The sequence below is a fragment of the Hyla sarda genome, chromosome 5 (genome assembly GCF_029499605.1).
Source record: "Hyla sarda isolate aHylSar1 chromosome 5, aHylSar1.hap1, whole genome shotgun sequence".
NCBI classification, from domain to species: domain Eukaryota; kingdom Metazoa; phylum Chordata; class Amphibia; order Anura; family Hylidae; genus Hyla; species Hyla sarda.
Genome location: NC_079193.1, coordinates 206,759,032 through 206,777,380, shown reverse-complemented (window position 1 = coordinate 206,777,380; position 18,349 = coordinate 206,759,032). Strand labels below are relative to the sequence as shown.

At 40.9% G+C, this 18,349-nt stretch overlaps 1 protein-coding gene across 2 annotated transcripts in view; it reads left to right on the top strand.

The window, feature by feature from the left end:
* The window catches only part of PIGN (phosphatidylinositol glycan anchor biosynthesis class N), a 282,876-nt gene extending 265,405 nt beyond the window's left edge, over positions 1–17,471 (top strand). For both annotated transcript variants that reach the window (XM_056520984.1, XM_056520985.1), the window contains 2 exons: positions 1,888–1,940; positions 16,542–17,471. In XM_056520984.1, coding sequence (XP_056376959.1) covers positions 1,888–1,940; positions 16,542–16,665 — 177 coding nt within the window. In that variant the 3' untranslated portion in view covers positions 16,666–17,471. The remainder of the gene's footprint in view (positions 1–1,887; positions 1,941–16,541) is intronic.
* Positions 17,472–18,349: the final 878 nt, after the last annotated feature.

The window sequence follows — 18,349 nt, the reverse complement described above, 5'->3', positions numbered from 1 at the left end:
GGGGATAAGATGTATGATCGCGGGGGTCATCACGCTACACACTCAGAGCTCACAAAGGGTGCACAATGACAGATTGTGGGGGACCCTAGTGGCAGGACTCCCGCGATCATACATCTTATCCCCTATCCTTTGGATAGGGGATAATATGTGTTAGGGCCAGAGTACCCCTTTAAACCATCTTCACGCAGCTCAGTTGTGACAAAAGTTGCTACGTATTTAATTTTCTATTAGTAGGCCCAAATAAAATGATTTGGTAGTTGGGTCATTAGCCAGAAGGACTGGCATTATATGGAGAAGTATTTAGTATTCAGTTTTAGCCCTTTGTTTTTTTTACTGCCTTTACAGCAATGATAATTATTCTGTCATATTCTAATGTAAACTGTAGTAAGATACAGTTGTGATCCAAGAACAGTAAGGCTGTGCTCCCCCTAGTGTAATGCAGATGCTTTTTAGCACTCGCATTGCGGCCCCAGGATTTGGCCTGACAGTGGGCCAGATGACCTGGCCTGCCAGCTGGTGCTATTTCAGCTCTATTTGGCCATGGCCATCTCCATACTGCTTATCCATCAAAAGACAAATAGCTGAATAACCGTAAACGGGATGTTTGGCAAACTGTCTATATATTGATTTTTTAATATTTGAAAATATGTTATGACAGCTATATTCATATTCCAATCTGAGATTGGTTAGCGTCAGTGTAGCTGTAATCTACAGAGAGCACATGTAAGAATAATTACTTAGCTTTGAGAGTTTTATGACTTTATAATTGATAGAGCCAGGGAAGGCCTGTGTACTGTGGATAATATTCCAGCTTTGGAGTATGGTAATTTAGAGCTTAGTGTTCATTTAAACCATTTAAATGCATTGCCCTCTGGCACACATTAGGGATTTGTTACACTATCTTCAGTGTTTTTAATCTGTTAGGAAAAGCATTCTAATCTACCTGGAAAATATCTAAGGGCAAGAACATTTCAGGAATATTTACTTATTGTTAATTGTGAAATATAAAATATTGTTTTGAAATAAATCTAAATTTATAAATGTTGAGCCCATAATATGTTATAATTTATAGGGGTATTCAGGCCAAATGCATCTTATCCCCTATTTAAAGGATAGAAAAAATTCAAAACACTAAATACGAATCAATAATATAAACTACTTTTTTAATATACAAGCAATAGGAGAAAAAAATTCACATCAAATAATATACTAAAGTTAGCAAAAAAAATAAAAAATATTACAACCCATACACCGCCTGGCAAGCACAACAACAAAGTGTACTTACAAGTTTGCCTTATTTGGCAACCTGTATCAAGTGCTGAATTTACAGTAAATATGCTTCAGGTTTATGGACAACATTTGTAATGCTAAAATGAAGATTTATTGATGTGTTTATCCACTAAATGCAAATATGGTATATTCTTACTTGACTCTGTATATACAGGATATAAGTTATCTATTTTAACCCCCTCCCTTCTATAAATGTTTATGCATATTTCAGAGGAAATGCCACTGCCAGACATATGTATTTGTGGTGGTATCTATTGGTGGCATCTGTCGGAGGTAAATCCTCATGCCATATTCCTAAAGTGCATGCTCCAATACAGTGAGGACATAGGGGAAGATTTATTAATACCTGTGTAGAGGAAGAGTGGTGCAGTTGCCCATGGCAACCAATCAGATTACATCTTTTATATTTCAGAGTTTTTTTTCTAAAAATGAAAGAAGCAATCTGATTAGTTGCTATGGGAAACTGCACCCCTCTTCCCCGTAATGTGTATGCCCGCTTTAGCCTAGGTATGTTTACAATTATGTTATTTTTAGAAATGCTTGTTCTCACGCTGTTACATATTCTTTAAATATGGTTTGTGTTTTGTTTTCTTGCAGCACTTTTTCTTCCTGGTTAAAGATTATGGAAGCTGGTTAGACATTGGAGCAAGGTACAGTTTGAGATAGGGGACAGAAAACCAAAAAATAAATCACAATACATCTTAAAATAGATGCTTCCAGTTTGTGCTGGATTTTAATCAAAAACAAAGACGTAGTCTCAAATGGCAGGAGGTGCTCAACCCCAGATGCGGTTGTGCATATATACTGGGGGAGCAGATCCTGCGCTTGTGGTCTGTTGCTAAGGGCAATCCCCAGCATAGAAATGCATACAATGGAGGATGCCTGCAACAGACTACAAGTACCACGATAGGATTCTACACCAGATAAACGGTGTGGATGTGTAACAATTAGAATAATACAATACAGGAATATAGGTGCACTACTGTTGTAGATGTATACAATGACATTCGCTATCCCTCAACACTGATGTTAAAATTGCGACATTCGCCAGTATATCCTTAGATGAAGGACATACCAGAGCCCGCACACCAACGCCAAGGTTTTTCAAGTGACACGCATCTAACACTAACCTACCTGTGCATGATAAGCAAAAAACCAGGGGCCAGTGGGCAATTACAGCAGCATTAGGCCGACTTGCAGCCTGCTCCCAGTTACCTCCAGTGTGACTGGGCACACATACAATGGGAGGAGGGAGGCAGACTACAAGCCCCACATAAGTTGGCTGATATGTGTGCCGGCCTCACAGGTGAACCTTAATGCTGCCTTAATAGTGATCAAGGCGCATTAAATGTGGAGTTTATACACCTCCAAGTGTAAGATTTAAAGGGCGATCCCCAGCAGAAAAATGCATACAATGGAGGATGCCTGTAACAGACTACAAGTGCCACAATGGCATCCTACACCAGACATTGGCTATCCCTCAACACTGATGTTAAAATTCACCAGTATATCCTTAGATGAAGGACATACCAGACCCCGCACACCAACACCAAGGTTTCTCAAGTGGCACAGGACCTAACACTAACCTACCTGTGCGTGATAAGCAAAAACCAGGGGCCAGAGGGCAATTACAGCAGCATTAGGCCGACTTGCAGCCTGCTCCCAGTTACCTCCAGTGTATTGTGCTTGATTTTAACCACTTGTGTGTATCCTTATGTGAGTCTGTCTTATTATTGGGGTTTTACCTAATAAGAAAGGCTTAACCAAAATGGAACTGACAAGTGGGTATGCAAAAATGGCTTAGATTATATGTACAAGCGGTAGAAAGAATTAACAGCTCATGCCGCTGTACAGAGCATTGGTAAGACATAACTTGGAGTATTGTGCGCAGTACTGGAGACTGTATCTCCGAAAGGTAAGGAAAGATCAACTAGACTCGTCCATGGACTGCAAGATAAAACTTACCAGCAAAGGTTATAAAACCTTAACATGTATAGAAGAAAGATGAGACAGAAGGGGATATGATAGAAACCTTTAAATACATACAGTGGGGAGAACAAGTGTTTGATACACTGACAGTTTTGCAGGTTTTCCTGCAAAGCATGTCTGTAATTTTTATCATATGTACTCTTCCACTGTGAGAGATGGAATCTAAAACAAAAATCCTGATAATCACATTCATTTGCATTTTATTAAATGACATATGTATTTGATAAAAACTGCCATAAGAGGACACAGATTTAAATTAGAGGGGCAAAGGTGTATGCAGTAATATCAGAAACTATTACTTATGCATGGAATAGCCTTCCTGTAGAAGTTGTAGCTGCAAATACAGTAAAGGAGTTTAAGCATGCATGGGATAGGCATAAGGCTATCCTTCATATAAGATAGAGATAGATATGAGCTATACTTCATATTAAAAAAGGGCCAGGAACTAATCATAGTATTCAGATTATTGGGCAGATTAGATGGGCCAAATGGTTCTTATCTGTCGACACATTCTATGTTTCTACAAGACATGTACAAAACCTGCTGATCGTTTATATGGTGTCATCACTGTTCTTTTCCCTTTCCGACACTAATGTAGGGAAGCGGTAATGAATTACTGAGTAATAATGGCTATCACTACAAAAACCAGCATCTTTAACTATGTGCTAATAGTATCCTGTCTTTGACATGGGCTCCTGGTTCATTAGCTTTTCCTGTTATTGAACTCTCTTTACAAAGAAAATAGGTCATGTGAAAGAATAAGTGTGTGCTACGAATCATAAGTCATGATATTGAAATATTTCACGTATACCATTTATTAACATAACCCATAAATACATGCTTTCTTATTACTTATACTTGTTAGAGTGTGCTAGGATATCCCAAGTGGTACAGGTGGTTAATATGTTTTGTCACTGTCTACAGAATATTATAAAGGGTAACTTTTTTTTATACATTTCAGTAGCCTGTCCTTCAGGACCTACACAGTCATCAATGACATTATCATTGGTTACTGTGTGGATTTATTAATATATACATGGAGCAGCTGCAGTGAAATAAAACCATCTATACCAGAAGCAGCGAAGCATTGAATTATTCAGCTGGGCTACTGCAGAGGTCTTTACTGACTATACAACACCTGGCAAATTTGTTAAATATTTTTACTAAAAATAAAAAAATATATATTACAATTTAACATTAAAATGTTGCAAACATTATATTTTTGACAAACAAAAGAATATAAACTTTTGGGAAGAAAGGGAGGAAAAAAATAAAATTAACAAAAACATTTGTTGTGAAGAAGGGGAAAGAAAAAAAAAGTACAAAAATATTTGTTGTATGAATACAAAGGCCCATATGTATTAAAGGGGTACTCCACCCCTAGACATCTTATCCCCTATCCAAAGGATAGGGGATAAGATGCCTGATCGCAGGGGTCCCGCCGCTGGGGACCCCCGCAATATAGCACGCCGCACCCACCTGTTACTACTCCAGAAGCGATGGAGGGTCTGGCTCCCGACCACGGGGATGGAAGATCGTGACGTCATGACTCCGCCCCTGTGTGACGTCATTCGCTGTCCCCTCAATGCAAGTCTATGAGAGGGGGGCATGACGGCTGTGGAGTACCCCTTTAATCTGTCTCAGACAAAAACTGTCTTTTTCCCATAGCAACCAATCACAGCTCAGCTTCATATCTTACCGAGCTTTGGGAAAATAAAAGCTAAGCTGTGATTGGTTGTTATGGGCAAAACCAGACAATAATTGTCTCAGACAGATTGATAAATTTGGGCCATTATGTTGTGTAAGTAGAAGAGATTTTTAAGACATTGGCCATAAAGCAATATTTATGGAGAACAAATCAGATATAAAGCATACGTAGAAAATTAATTACATGGTAGACCATGTGATATATTAGTTTTATCTTAAGAGCTGCACTTTTAAATAATCCATTTATCATTTTGAAAGCCTATTCAAATAGCAAACAGAGCATAATTTTATAGTGGAGTAGAAATTTGAAATTCGGTGTTAATATTATAATTCATTGAAATTAAGTCTGCCCTAATTTCTAAGTATGTGTAGCATGAAAACCTATATCACAAAATAATGCAGTCTGTGTATCATACTGGGATAATTTTCTAGGTTTTTGACTAAATAAATAGAGATGTGCGCAGCCCATTTCTAGTGCATTATTGTTTTTACAAAAGAAATATGTTACAATGGCAATGTCCTAACATAATATGTGGGCACCTCTAGAACCCTTTTCTGGTTCCTGGCAGAAACTCCTCAAACAATAAAGGTTCTTATGTTGACAACTTACTACATTGAAACCATATTTTTTGCACACATGTCTTTAAGTGCACCTTTTAGACCATTCTGCAGATATCAGTGGCTAAGGGCAGCGTAATAAATACTGTTATGTTTTCCAGTGTTTTCCTATTGATTCCAGATCCCCAAGATGACCCACAAAATTTGTAGGTTTATGCTCAGTAAGAAGTCAATAGGAACAAAAAAGATTTGACAGGTTTGAAGATAAGTTTTACGTAGTAGCTGCCTTTCACAATACATTAAGTTTTTATTAAAATTTATTGAAACCAAGATTAATGTTATAATTGATCTAGGTACCTGGAGTAGATACTTAAAACACATTTATGTTTTTTTAACCACTCCTTCGAAGTAATAGGAGTCCAGGCATTTGCCTGCAGAGTAGTTAAAATTACTCCTAAAAAGGACATTTAAAGGGTACTCTGGGGAACTAAACCCATAGCCCATCCATTCCCTCTCAGCAAAACAATTTATTTATCTAAATATCATTCATTAGCTATATTAGCTAGTTTCCTCCTTCAGCTGTCACTTACATGCAGGAAGTGAGAGAAAGACATCACATTCAGATCCTGCTCGTCTTTGTGTAAACCCCTCACTGAGATCTATCCCTTATCATCCTGCAAGACAAACACCACATGATTTCTGGTTTCACAGGCACATCTCACTCTCCCCTCCCTGTGTGAGGACCTTGCGAAAGAGAAGCCCAGTGAAGATTCTCAGTCACAACTCAGCACATAATGCTGCTCTTTTCCTACTGTAGGTCTAATCACTGACTGCTGCCATTCAGAGCATAACATGATTTATTGCTGGGGGGAAGGATAGTGTAAAAGAAAAGACGTAAAGTATGTGCTGCTAACTGTTTACAACAACACAGCATGCACACAGATTGTGAAAGCAATTGGCTGGCATGCAGCCATTACACAGAGCTGCACTGACCTCTGGGAGTTGTATAGCAGAGATATTTGGCAAGTTTCAAAAGAATTACACTTACCAAGGGATGGTGCGCTGAGGGCACAACACCATGTAGCGTATTGATTGATATTGACGTGCTCTGTAAGTAGCCCAGATCCTCCGGTTAGGTCCTCGCTCACCGGTTCACACAATAGGGGCCGAAAAATGGGATCAAAATGGATTTTCACCAGGCGCGATTACAGGATTGAATGAAGGTGACTGTATTCGTGGAATTCACATCACGAGGTTTATTATCTTATGTGTCATTGTATTATATATCATACCTTATGTGATCTATATATCAATTTCATCGGGCACACCTTAAATAGGTTGTATCAAACCATTTTTATTTAATCGGCCATTTTATCATCTTAATATTTACCTCTAAATATCTTAACATTTATTTCTTATTATTATAATTACTATTCCATTTTTTTTTGTATCTCCTTTGAGACATCGTGGGTTTTGATATGTCCCATAGCTCTCTCTCCCTTGGGTGTATATATACTGTGAGATATGTTTATTTCATGGTCCTCGGCAGTTCTTACATATTTATATATAGCTACATTGTAGCCAGCACCAGAATATGGTAAAAATACTGCTGATTCATTTGTAACCATTTGCCTATATCGCTGTAATGCCCAGATTGCTTATGTTTCCACAGTATTTATGCGATAGTACTGCCTTACACTAGCTACGCTACTGCTATGTAGCGCTCTAACTAATTCTGTAAATGCCCGATACTTGTCACATATGCCCCGGCAGTGGTTGTGCTGTAGCTCCGCCCTACACCAGCTACACTACTACCATATAGCGCTCCATTAAAACAGTAGGGCCTGATATTAGCCATATAACCTAGGCCATTGCAGAGTTCGCAACATAAATCCCCTTTCAATTACATTACCATTATGCTGTACTCTGCCCCCCACCTTCTGCCGCCGTGCTGGGCTGCCGGTAAACCTAAGCAGTCCACCGGTTACCTAGGGTGATCCCAAGTGCTGCAAAACTTCTGACTCTGCCCATCACTAGCTACGCTATGGTATTCATAGCACTCCCATTCATAAAAATCCATCATTTTTCAAATTCTAATATGCGGGTGTTTTAATTCAAGGAAAGGCAAACTCAGACACTAATTTATATGAAGTTTTTTTTATAAACGTCATTGTTTTAATCCTGTTTGTTCGGAGCTCAGTAAGCTACCCTGAATAGCCTGATTAACGTAACCTTTTGTATTGACGTAAGGACCGTCTATTTAAACCTAGTTGTTTGCTGTCTGTACATGCACATTGCTTGATGCCCTTTTCGGGCAAGAAACGCATTGTTTGTTGTGCTTTAATAAACTTTGTGATGTTAATTCCACGAATACAGTCACCTTCATTCAACCCTGTTATCACGCCTGGTGAAGATGCATTTTTATCCCTGTTTTTCTGCCTTTTATTTTTCCTTCCCCTGAGCAGCCCTTTAAGTGGCTTCAAGGGCATAGGTTTCCAGATTCACATAGGTACTTTTTCAATAGTATTATAAGGGTTTCCCACAGGTTTCTAGGTAGGTTAAGTCCTGTGACAGTGGGGGCGAGATGATAGAGCTGGGGGGAGCACAGTCCTAAAAGCAAAATGAAGGATATCCAGGGATGGCATGGGCAATATGGACTGATAGCAGGTTGCAAGCATAACAGCAGCATATATGAGTATTCCAGCAATACTTTATAGAGCTTTATAGAACCATTACTGGCTAGCAGTGAGGAGCCAAAATCTTGTTTCTATTTGTATATTTCAGCATATGCAGGAAAAGTCTGGACTCCAGGGAAAAGCAAACAAGTATAAATGCTTGTGTTTTCGGGCAGTGCATCTGTAAAGTATTTTAATGTGAATACTTTAGGGGGATCAGTCATTTTCTGTGGACTTGCAGGCTTGGAAGTGGCAGACCAAAGTAATGGCATTTTAGAGCTATAGCCTAAAGGGGTGTGAAGATATATGGGCTGGAAGAAAAAGTGTAGAGCCTCATATAAGTAGTAAAGGGAGGTTAGGGAAAATAAATCCTTTGCCAATCCTATCATGATACATACTCTTCAGTTACAGGATTATGCAATTTGTTCTCTACAGGATAGAGGAGCCTATGGAACACTTTAGAGGGTAGACAGGACACATTCCCTGGGTTGTAGGATAATGACCAGGTTATCTATTATACTTCTAGACACCAAGATAAATCTACCTTCAGGGTTTCAAATAACATTTGAGGAGAAAACACACCAGTGGGGAAATTGTAGTACGAGCAGAATGCCTGTGTAGTAATAGTGCATAGGAAGATGAATTTGTGAGCAGTTTTTAGTCCTTTTGTGTGTTGGGAAAGTTGACAGATTTTATTGGTAAGATTTGGTTAGTAGTTCTGCATTTTTACTGTTACAAGTGCCAGTTGGTGATGAGAGGGCACTAACAAAGAAATTCCTTTAGTTCATGATTTGTAAAGAAAAAGGGACGACTAACCAGATCTTACCAACAAATTAAATTCCCATAACCTAAACACAGTGAAGGAGATTTATCATTATTTTCAAACGTATGGCTTTTAAATGACCCTTTGTTTTTTTTTAACTTACTCTTGCTTACATGCGATCTATTTATCAACTAGTCGCACGACGTTGATGAATAAATCGCACGTAAGCAAAACCCGGGAAACCCACTTACAAAAGCATTTTTTAAAGCAGAAAATGTTCCCTTATGTTAATAGCCAAAGTTCTTAATCTACCCTTTATTACTAGTAGCGTTGCTAGAGAGTGACGGGGGGGGGGGGTGTACCCCATCGGGTGACAATATTTACCAAATTTAGTGCCACATATGGGTTATTTAATTAGTCTGTAAAAATTCTTACACAATTATTTTGTTGCTTATTCTATTTTAACACAACATTAACCCCTTGACAGTGGACGTAAATGTATGTCATGGTGCTGTGGTACTTAAGGCACCATGACGTACATTTATGCTCCACCATGACCGTGAGCACCGGACCAGTGTCTTCATCATACGCGGCAGGTCCCGGCTGCTATCAGCAGCCAGGGACCCACTGGTAATGGCGGACATCCGCGATCGTGCGGATTTCCGCCATTAACCCCTCAGATGCAAAGGATAGGGGATAAGATGTCTGATCACGGGGGTCCCGCCGCTGGGGACCCCCGCAATCTAGCATGCAGCACCCACCTGTAAGCACTGCAGGAAGCACTGGAGGCTCTCAGTGTTATGCCTCCTGACCACAGGGACGGAGTATCGTGACATCACGACTCCGCCCCGTGTGATATCACGCCCTGCCCCCTCGATGCAAGTCTAATAGAGGGGGCGTGACAGCACACGGGGGCGGAGTCGTGACATCACGATACTCAGTCCTCGTGGCCGGAAGGCATAACACTGAGAGCCTTCCTTCAGTGCTTACAGGTGGGTGCTGCATGCTACATTGCGGGGGTCCCCAGCGGCAGGACCCCCGCGTCAGACATCTTATCTCCTATCCTTTGGATAGGGGATAAGATGTCTTGGGGCCGGAGTACCCCTGTAAGGTAAGGAGGCATTAGAATAGGGCTGCTTGCCAGCATTACAAACACTATTCTTCCTTTCCCTTAGTTATCTTGCTAATCATTGCACAGCTTGTGAAAGTGCACCAGACTAAATAGGCAGGCACTGTGCTGGGCTGTTGGTTTGCATAGTACCCTACTATAGATCCCATGTGCAGGGAAAAGGTCTTACTTTTGCACTAGCTTTGTAAGGTGCTATGTGAACATAAAGGACAAAAACACCAACAGCAAGAAAAATTATTTTACTTAGCACTAAACTGCTGCTGATAACAAACCTGCCGATTAAAGGAAGATGAAGAGTACAGTGCATCACTTCCTTGAGCTTTATAGGTAATAAGGGGAATGAGGGAAGCCTTGATTTACCTTTCAAGAACAGTTATCATCATCAGTAGTCAGGCTTGCACAGTCTGCAGGTACACAACCTAAGCTTTCTTAGGGTATGTTCACACTGAGGAATCAGAGAGGAATTTCCACGAGTAATTCTGCTCGCTTTTTCCTCTCCAATTCATTCAGCATTTCCTCAAGCAGAATTCTGACGAGGAAGTCTGTTCCGCTTGAAGAAAGAACATGTTCTTTCTTTGGGGCAAAATCTGCGTCAATGTTAATTATTTTTTTCAGTCAGAATCATTTCCGCGCAGAATTTCCGCATGAAAAAAAAGAGAATAATATATATTTAAATTATACTCTTCTGCTCCTCTGCTTGAAATTTTCATTTCCGCGTGTGGAATTCCGCTCGAATTCAGCTTGAATTCCGCGCAAAATCTCTGTGAGTTCTTGTGGAAAATTAACAATATTTTGAGGCAGAAAATTTCTGCTTGATTTCCGCCCCAATTCCTCAGTGTGAACATACCCTTAGGCTCATTCTCCCTCCCTCCTGTACATATCACATGCGAAGTCCTGCCAGCACTAACTGTGTTCTGTCTTGTGTCTGTTCCTATAGTTGAATTTCCTCTAACAGGCAGTGAACAGCAGATTGCAGGGAAGAGACTGTAGGGCTTTTTTCTGGGTTTAGTAGCCATTTCTGGTTTGCAAATATGAAAGGCATCAAAATATTTATAATATTGGTTTGACTAGCCTTTACCTTCCCTTATTGTGTGTATCGGCTGTCGACTCCATAAACTCCTTTATTTGAAATTTACGGCACCACAATGAATTGACCTTCCTTTTCCATTGACCTTCCATCTCCTCCTTCAACAGTTTTGGTTTTGGATGTCCAACATTCTGAGAAGGTTATTAACTCCCTCGGAAAGACTGGCTAGCATATAACTCTATATATCCATAAAGTCAAAGTTATAACAGTGACCTTTCATGTGGCTCTGTGCCTGGAGATTGCTTGATAACAAGCTCCTTTCCCATTTGAAAAGAGTTCTGAAGTACAATTAAAAATATTTATGTGAGTGGCAGATATAAAAAATGACCTTTCTGAATAGAAACAAATTGTAAATGTTTGTTGATACTGATACAGAAGGAAGCATCAAACAGTAGTGTCATAAACACAAAATTATTGATCACAACTTCTCAATGACTTGGTTGTGTTACTTTCTGATGAACTTTGCACATTAGTTTTCAACAATTTCAAGATCTTTGTTTTCCACCTATGAATGGATACATTGTTGTGTGCTAAAACCCCATACATGCCAGATACTTAGTATCAAATGAAAAGTGAAGCATGCAGGAAAATCCTGCACTCGCCGCTCAGCAACAGACTCGAAGCTCCTCAACGGGTCAGCCAGGGACACGGACTGCAGAAGTGTGGGCGCTCAGAGGCGAACAACCGGCAGTTTTTGCGCAAGGTGCGCTTCTTCCTGCCTCAATGGGCCATTCAACTGGCCCACGACGACCAATCCACTTTCCAGGAAACTTCATCTAGGAATGCTCGGATCTGACACCCATAATGTAGTGGTGCACCATCTTCCTTGAGCATTCCTAGATGAACAGTTTCCTGGAAAATGGATTGGTCATCATGGGCCAGTTGAATGGCCCCCAAGGTCTCCCAATCTGACCCCCTTAGACTTTTATCTTTGGGGTCATCTGAAGGCAATTGTCTATGCTGCGAAGAAACGAGATGTGCAGCACCTGAAACTACTGATACTGGAAGCCTGTGCTAGCATTTCTCCTGCTTTGTTGCTATCAGTGTGTGAAGAGTGGGAGAAGAGGGTTGCATTGACAATCCAACTCAATGGGCAGCACATTAACCCCTTAAGGATGCAGGACGTAAATGTACGTCCTGGCGCGGTGGTACTTAACGCACCAGGACGTACATTTACGTCCTAAGCATAACCGCGGGCATCGGAGCGATGCCCGTGTCATGCGCGGCTGATCCCGGCTGCTGATCGCAGCCAGGGACCCGCCGGCAATGGCCGACGCCCGCGATCTCGCGGGCGTCCGCCATTAACCCCTCAGGTGCCGAGATCAATACAGATCCCGGCATCTGCGGCAGTGCGCGATTTGAATGAATGATCGGATCGCCCGCAGCGCTGCTGCGGGGATCCGATCATTCATAACGCCGCACGGAGGTCCCCTCTCCTGCCTCCGTCCGGCTCCCGGCGTCTCCTGCTCTGGTCTGTGATCGAGCAGACCAGAGCAGAAGATGACCGAAAACACTGATCTGTTCTATGTCCTATACATAGAACAGATCAGTATTAGCAATCATGGTATTGCTATGAATAGTCCCCTATGGGGACTATTCAAGTGTAAAAAAAAATGTAAAAGTAAAAGTCCGTTTTTTCCTATTTTACCCCCAAAAAGCGTAAAACATTTTTTTTATAGACATATTTGGTATCGCCGCATGCGTAAATATCCGAACTATTAAAATAAAATGTTAATGATCCCGTACGGTGAACGGCGTGATCGAAAAAAAAAAAAAAAGTCCAAAATTCCTACTTTTTTAATACATTTTATTTAAAAAAAAAATTATAAAAAATGTATTAAAAGTTTTTTATATGCAAATGTGGTATCAAAAAAAAGTACAGATCATGGCGCAAAAAATGAGCCCCCATACCGCCGCTTATACGGAAAAATAAAAAAGTTATAGGTCATCAAAATAAAGGGATTATAAACGTACTAATTTGGTTAAAAAGTTTGTGATTTTTTTTAAGCGCAACAATAATAGAAAAGTATGTAATAATGGGTATCATTTTAATCATATTGACCCTCAGAATAAAGAACACAAGTCATTTTTACCATAAATTGTACGGTGTGAAAACGAAACCTTCCAAAATTAGCAAAATTGCGTTTTTCGTTTTAATTTCCCCACAAAAATAGTATTTTTTGGTTGCGCCATACATTTTATGATAAAATGGGCTGAGTCCTTAAGGGGTTAAACACATTTTATAAGTGGTCATAAACTTGTAAATAACTCATGAAAGAATAAAGTTACATTAAAACCAAGCACATCATTGTTTTTCTTGTGAAATTCACAATAAGTTTAATGTGTCACATGACCCTCTTCCTATTGAAAAAACTAAAGTTGGATTCAAAATGGCCAACTTCAAAATGGCCACCATGGTCACCACCCATCTTGAAGTTTCCCCCCTCACATATACTAATGTGCCACAAACAGGAAGTTAATATCACCAACCATTCCCATTTTATTAAGGTGTATCCATATAAATGGCCCACCCTGTATACTACGTCCTAGCATCTCCGCTGACTCATTTCTTGTTGGAGTCTGATGGCTGCTGTGTCGCTACTTTCTACTCCCCACCTGTGCTACTGATTGTTAAACTGCTCAGTGGTGCCGACTCATCCCTTCCCATTGACCCGTATGCCAGATTCTTTGTGTATGTTATATACAGTATTTACTTTACCCCTATACTCCCTAAACGCTAATGTCTTGTTCACAAGTAGCAGTAGTGACCTGGTGTATAAGCGTATTGTGAATTTTGTAGCATAGTTTAAATTTTTATTGCAGGGGCAATGAGGATATATGTCCTCACATCTGCATTGATTTTCTACAACATATATGCTACATAGATGGGACTGTGACCTAACAGTAAGCAATGCATGTATGGAGATGTGATATTTTCTTACACTTCAGATTGTAGTGTTCTGGTTCTTCACATACCCCATTACTGATGGCTTTTAAAACCATTTATTGACATCTGGATTTCATTAAGATCATTTGCTAATGTTCAAAGAGTTCCTCACTTTCTCTGCTCTCTCAATTTGTCCAGTAATTTAATATCCTTCCAATTCAAGTCCTGATAAATTATAGTTTACCTTACCTCAAATCAACTGATGCCAGAGAGTTAAACAGATTAGTAAATTACTTCTGTTTAAAAATCTTAACCCTTCCAGTACTTATCAGCTGCTGTATACTACAGATATACCGTATGTATCAGGGTATACCACACACCCTCATTTTACCAAGGATATTTGGGTAAAAAAAGTTTTACCCAGATATCCTTGGTAAAATGAGGGTGCGTGTGTGTGCATGTGTATACCCCGATACACTGTTTCTGACCCCGCAGAAGCCCCCAGGAAAGACAGGGGGAGAGAGTGCCGTCGCTGCCCACTTCTCTCCACCTGCCTTTCCTGGGGTCTAGAGCCCTGCTGCCGCCGCTTCTCTCCCCCTGGCTATCCGCGCCGCTGCCCCATTGCCGGCACCGCTGCCCCATTGCCGGCACCGCTGCGCCATTGCCTCCCCCATCCCCGGTTTTATAATTACCTGTTGCCGGGGTCGGGTCCGCCCTGCTTTGTTGCTATGCGCTGCGAGGAGCAATGACGAGTGACATCTTCAACACGACGTCACTCGTCATTGCGCAGCACATAACAACGACGCAGGAGACGCCACACCGGAGCCAGAAGCAGCGCGGACCCGACCCCGGCAACAGGTAATTATAAAACCGGGGATGGGGGAGGCAATGGGGCAGCGGCGCCGATAGCCAGGGGGAGAGAAGCGGCGGCAGCAGGGCTCTAGACCTCAGGAAAGGCAGGGGAGAGAAGCGGGCAGCGACGGCCTCTCTCCCCCTGCCTTTCCTGGGGGCTTCTGTGGGGTCAGAAAAACCAGGATGGGGGAGGCTATGGGGCAGCGGCGCCGGCAGTCTCTGGACCCCAGGATAGGGGCAGAGAATTGGGCAGCGACGGAAGGTCTCTGGACCTGCAAAAGCTGCTGCAGTTCATTGATTTAAAGCGCCCGCTTTTGATAATTGAACTGCAGCGGCTTATCGGCGTATAACACGCAGATAGACTTTAGGCAAAAAATTTTAGCCTAAAAAATGCGTGTTATACGCCGATAAATACGGTACTTCAGAGAAATTTGTGAAGTTCTTTCCAGTCTAACCACAGTGCTCTCTGCTGTCCGTGTCAGGAACTGTCCAGAGGAGGAGAGGTTTTCTATGGGGATATGCTTCCGATCTGGACAGTTCCTGACATGGACAGAGGGGTGTCAGCAGAGAGCACTGTTGTCAGACTGGAAAGAAGTTCACAAATTTCTCTGTAGTATACAGAAGCTGATAAGTACTGGAAGGCTTCAGATTTTGAAACAGAAGTAATTTACAAATCTGTTTAACCAACTGTCACCAGTTGATTTGAAAACACTTGTTGTCCACTTGGTTCCACTGGAGTTCCCCTTTAATGTATATATTTAGACAGTTGAACCTTTCTCAAGCTGTCTCTATAAGTGGATTATATATTCATACCAGATAAAAGTACTGACAGAGAATACTTTAGTTAGATTTTTTTAAATCCATATTAGAAAGAAAAACTATACTTCTCTACTCCTGGCACCCTGCTGATCTTCTGCAACTTCTGTTTGTCTGAAACTCCTTTCTTCTTCCTGCTCCTAAGACAAGATCTTGGAACAGGATCTCCCAATCACTGGCTGAAATAGGACAGTGCTGCAGCCAATGATTGGTTGATTGGACATGTCCTTCACTGAGCTGTTAGCAGGAGGAAGCTAATATAATCGGGGGATCAGAAGGAGCCAAACGGGAACTGTGGTGGAGCCGAGGATAGGTAAGTATAGCTTTTTCCCCCCTATTTATTCACAGCCCAAGCAACATATACATTTTTTTATACTGCAGAAATACCTCTTTAAGGAAAGTGCAGGTCTACCTGACAGCTGACAAAATACTGTTTGAGTTTTAGGGCATTGGTACTCTTCCAACATTTCTTTTAGAACTATATGCTTGCCCATATCATCTGGATAAGAAAATAGGGCAGGCAAGATGGGGGAGCATCAGCTCAGAATTGTGGGAAGGGCATAATGGAAGGCTGAATTATTTAGCACTAATATTTATTAGGAAACAATGTTCTTTCTAATAAAAGTTGCAGGTTTATTGACAACTGGAATGACGAGTGACACTCATTGGCCTTTTAAAACAAATTGACAGAAAAAATTCAACACAGTAAATAATAACAAAAAATAACTGTGAAAAAGTACTTTGCCTTGCCCTAGAAATGTAATAACTGATCCAATTTTTTTTTCCAGTATCAGTCACTATGTCATTGTGATGTCCATGACCATATTCCTGATGCTTCTAAGTGGCCTGGCCCATTGGCTCACAACAAAGGAGATTAATTTAAGAAGAAAAAAGAAGCACCACGATACCTGAAAAAGACAACAATCTCATAAGTTTCCTTAAGCCAAGAATGAATAAAACAAGAGCACTGTTCATATGTCTTCATTCAGAATCTAAAAGATTGGACTCATCTCTGATACTGTAGTTACAGTACAGTAATGTGGTTAATGCACTACAGTGAATTCATCTGGTTAATTCAACAACAGACAAACATTTAGCTACTATTTTAGTTTTTTAGTTTTCTTTGAAAACAAAATAATAGTTGTACATAAAACAGCAGTGGCAAAAATGCAATATGCTCTCTATTTGGTTTTAATGCTTGTTTGCCCTTTCTCCAATCAGTTGTAAGGGAGAAAGCCACCTTGACCTTTCATTGTTAATCTCACAGTATTAAGGAGAATGGAAACCTAATTTACACCAACAGTGGCAAAGAATAAGAATAGTTCTTCCCTGCAACATTTTGTCACCCATGATTCGCAATAAATATGCAGCATTACTGTGGCTTATATGGAACTTAATTTTTGGCGCATAGTTACAAAGAAGCAAAAATTATATTATAAAATTATAGTTATGGGACATTTGTATGTTCCTCAGAGCTGTAACTCAGCTTTCTGTTTACATGGTACCTGATACACTGTGACTGCAGCCTGGTAAGTTATTCGATTTTACAAAAGTCAGATCTGTATGGAGGATCAGTAGAGGTCATTTTTATTGTCTATAAAGTATATTGTAAATTTGTAACAGTTATCAAGAGTTTTAATAATAGGGCAGTGGAGTGGCATATTCTATGAACCTTTATATTTTGATGATTAAACAAAAGCATTATTTTTATTATTGATGTTTGCTTGATCTTTGTTGCTCTTATCTTAACATCTTGGCAAATGGTGGGTAAATTTGAAAGACTGCTGGACTATTGTGGTCATCAGGGGCTAAGTCAAATCTAAAAATCTACCTTAAAGGAGAACGCCAGAATATAAAAATTGTCCTCCATACTGCCGACAGTAAAAAAAAAAAGTAAAGAGGAACATACCTTCCTTCGCTCCCCCGGGGCCTCTGGTAACCGGCTTCGGTCTCCGCCACGATCCTCTTCCTGGTTGCCGGTGGTCGGCGAGTCATACTGCACTCAGCCAATCACTGGCCACAGTGAAGGCTCAGCCGGCGATAGGCTGAGCGGCAGTGTGACGTTTTCGGCCCCAGCAGCAGGTGCCGGTGCAGTGAAGAATTTTGTGTCTTGAAGCGTTCTCACACTGCCGATCAGCCTATTGCCGGCCAAGTCGGGACTTCGCTGCGGCCGGTGATTGGCTGAGCGCAGTAAGACTCGCCGACCACCGGCAACCAGGAAGAAGATCGTGGCGGAGACCAGAGCCGGTTACCGGAGGTCCCGGGGGAGCAAAGGAAGGTATGTAAATCTTTATTTTTTTCTGCCGGCAGTATGGAGGACAATTTTTATATTCTGGAGTTCTCCTTTAAGCTCACCAATAAATCGCCATCCTCTTTTCCTCCTCTCTGAAGCGGACTGCTTCACAAAAAGCTTTGTGTACCCTACTTGAACTGAGCAATACATAATGTACATTGCATCCCTTGACAGCAGCCTATGTTTTGCAAGTTCTTTTTTCGGAAGGGTAAAGAAACATCTACACATACGGGTTCTGTTGCAGATTTAAACTGTCATAGGTTTATTGCACTTATCTGTTGGTGTGTAGTATGGGTGACAGAA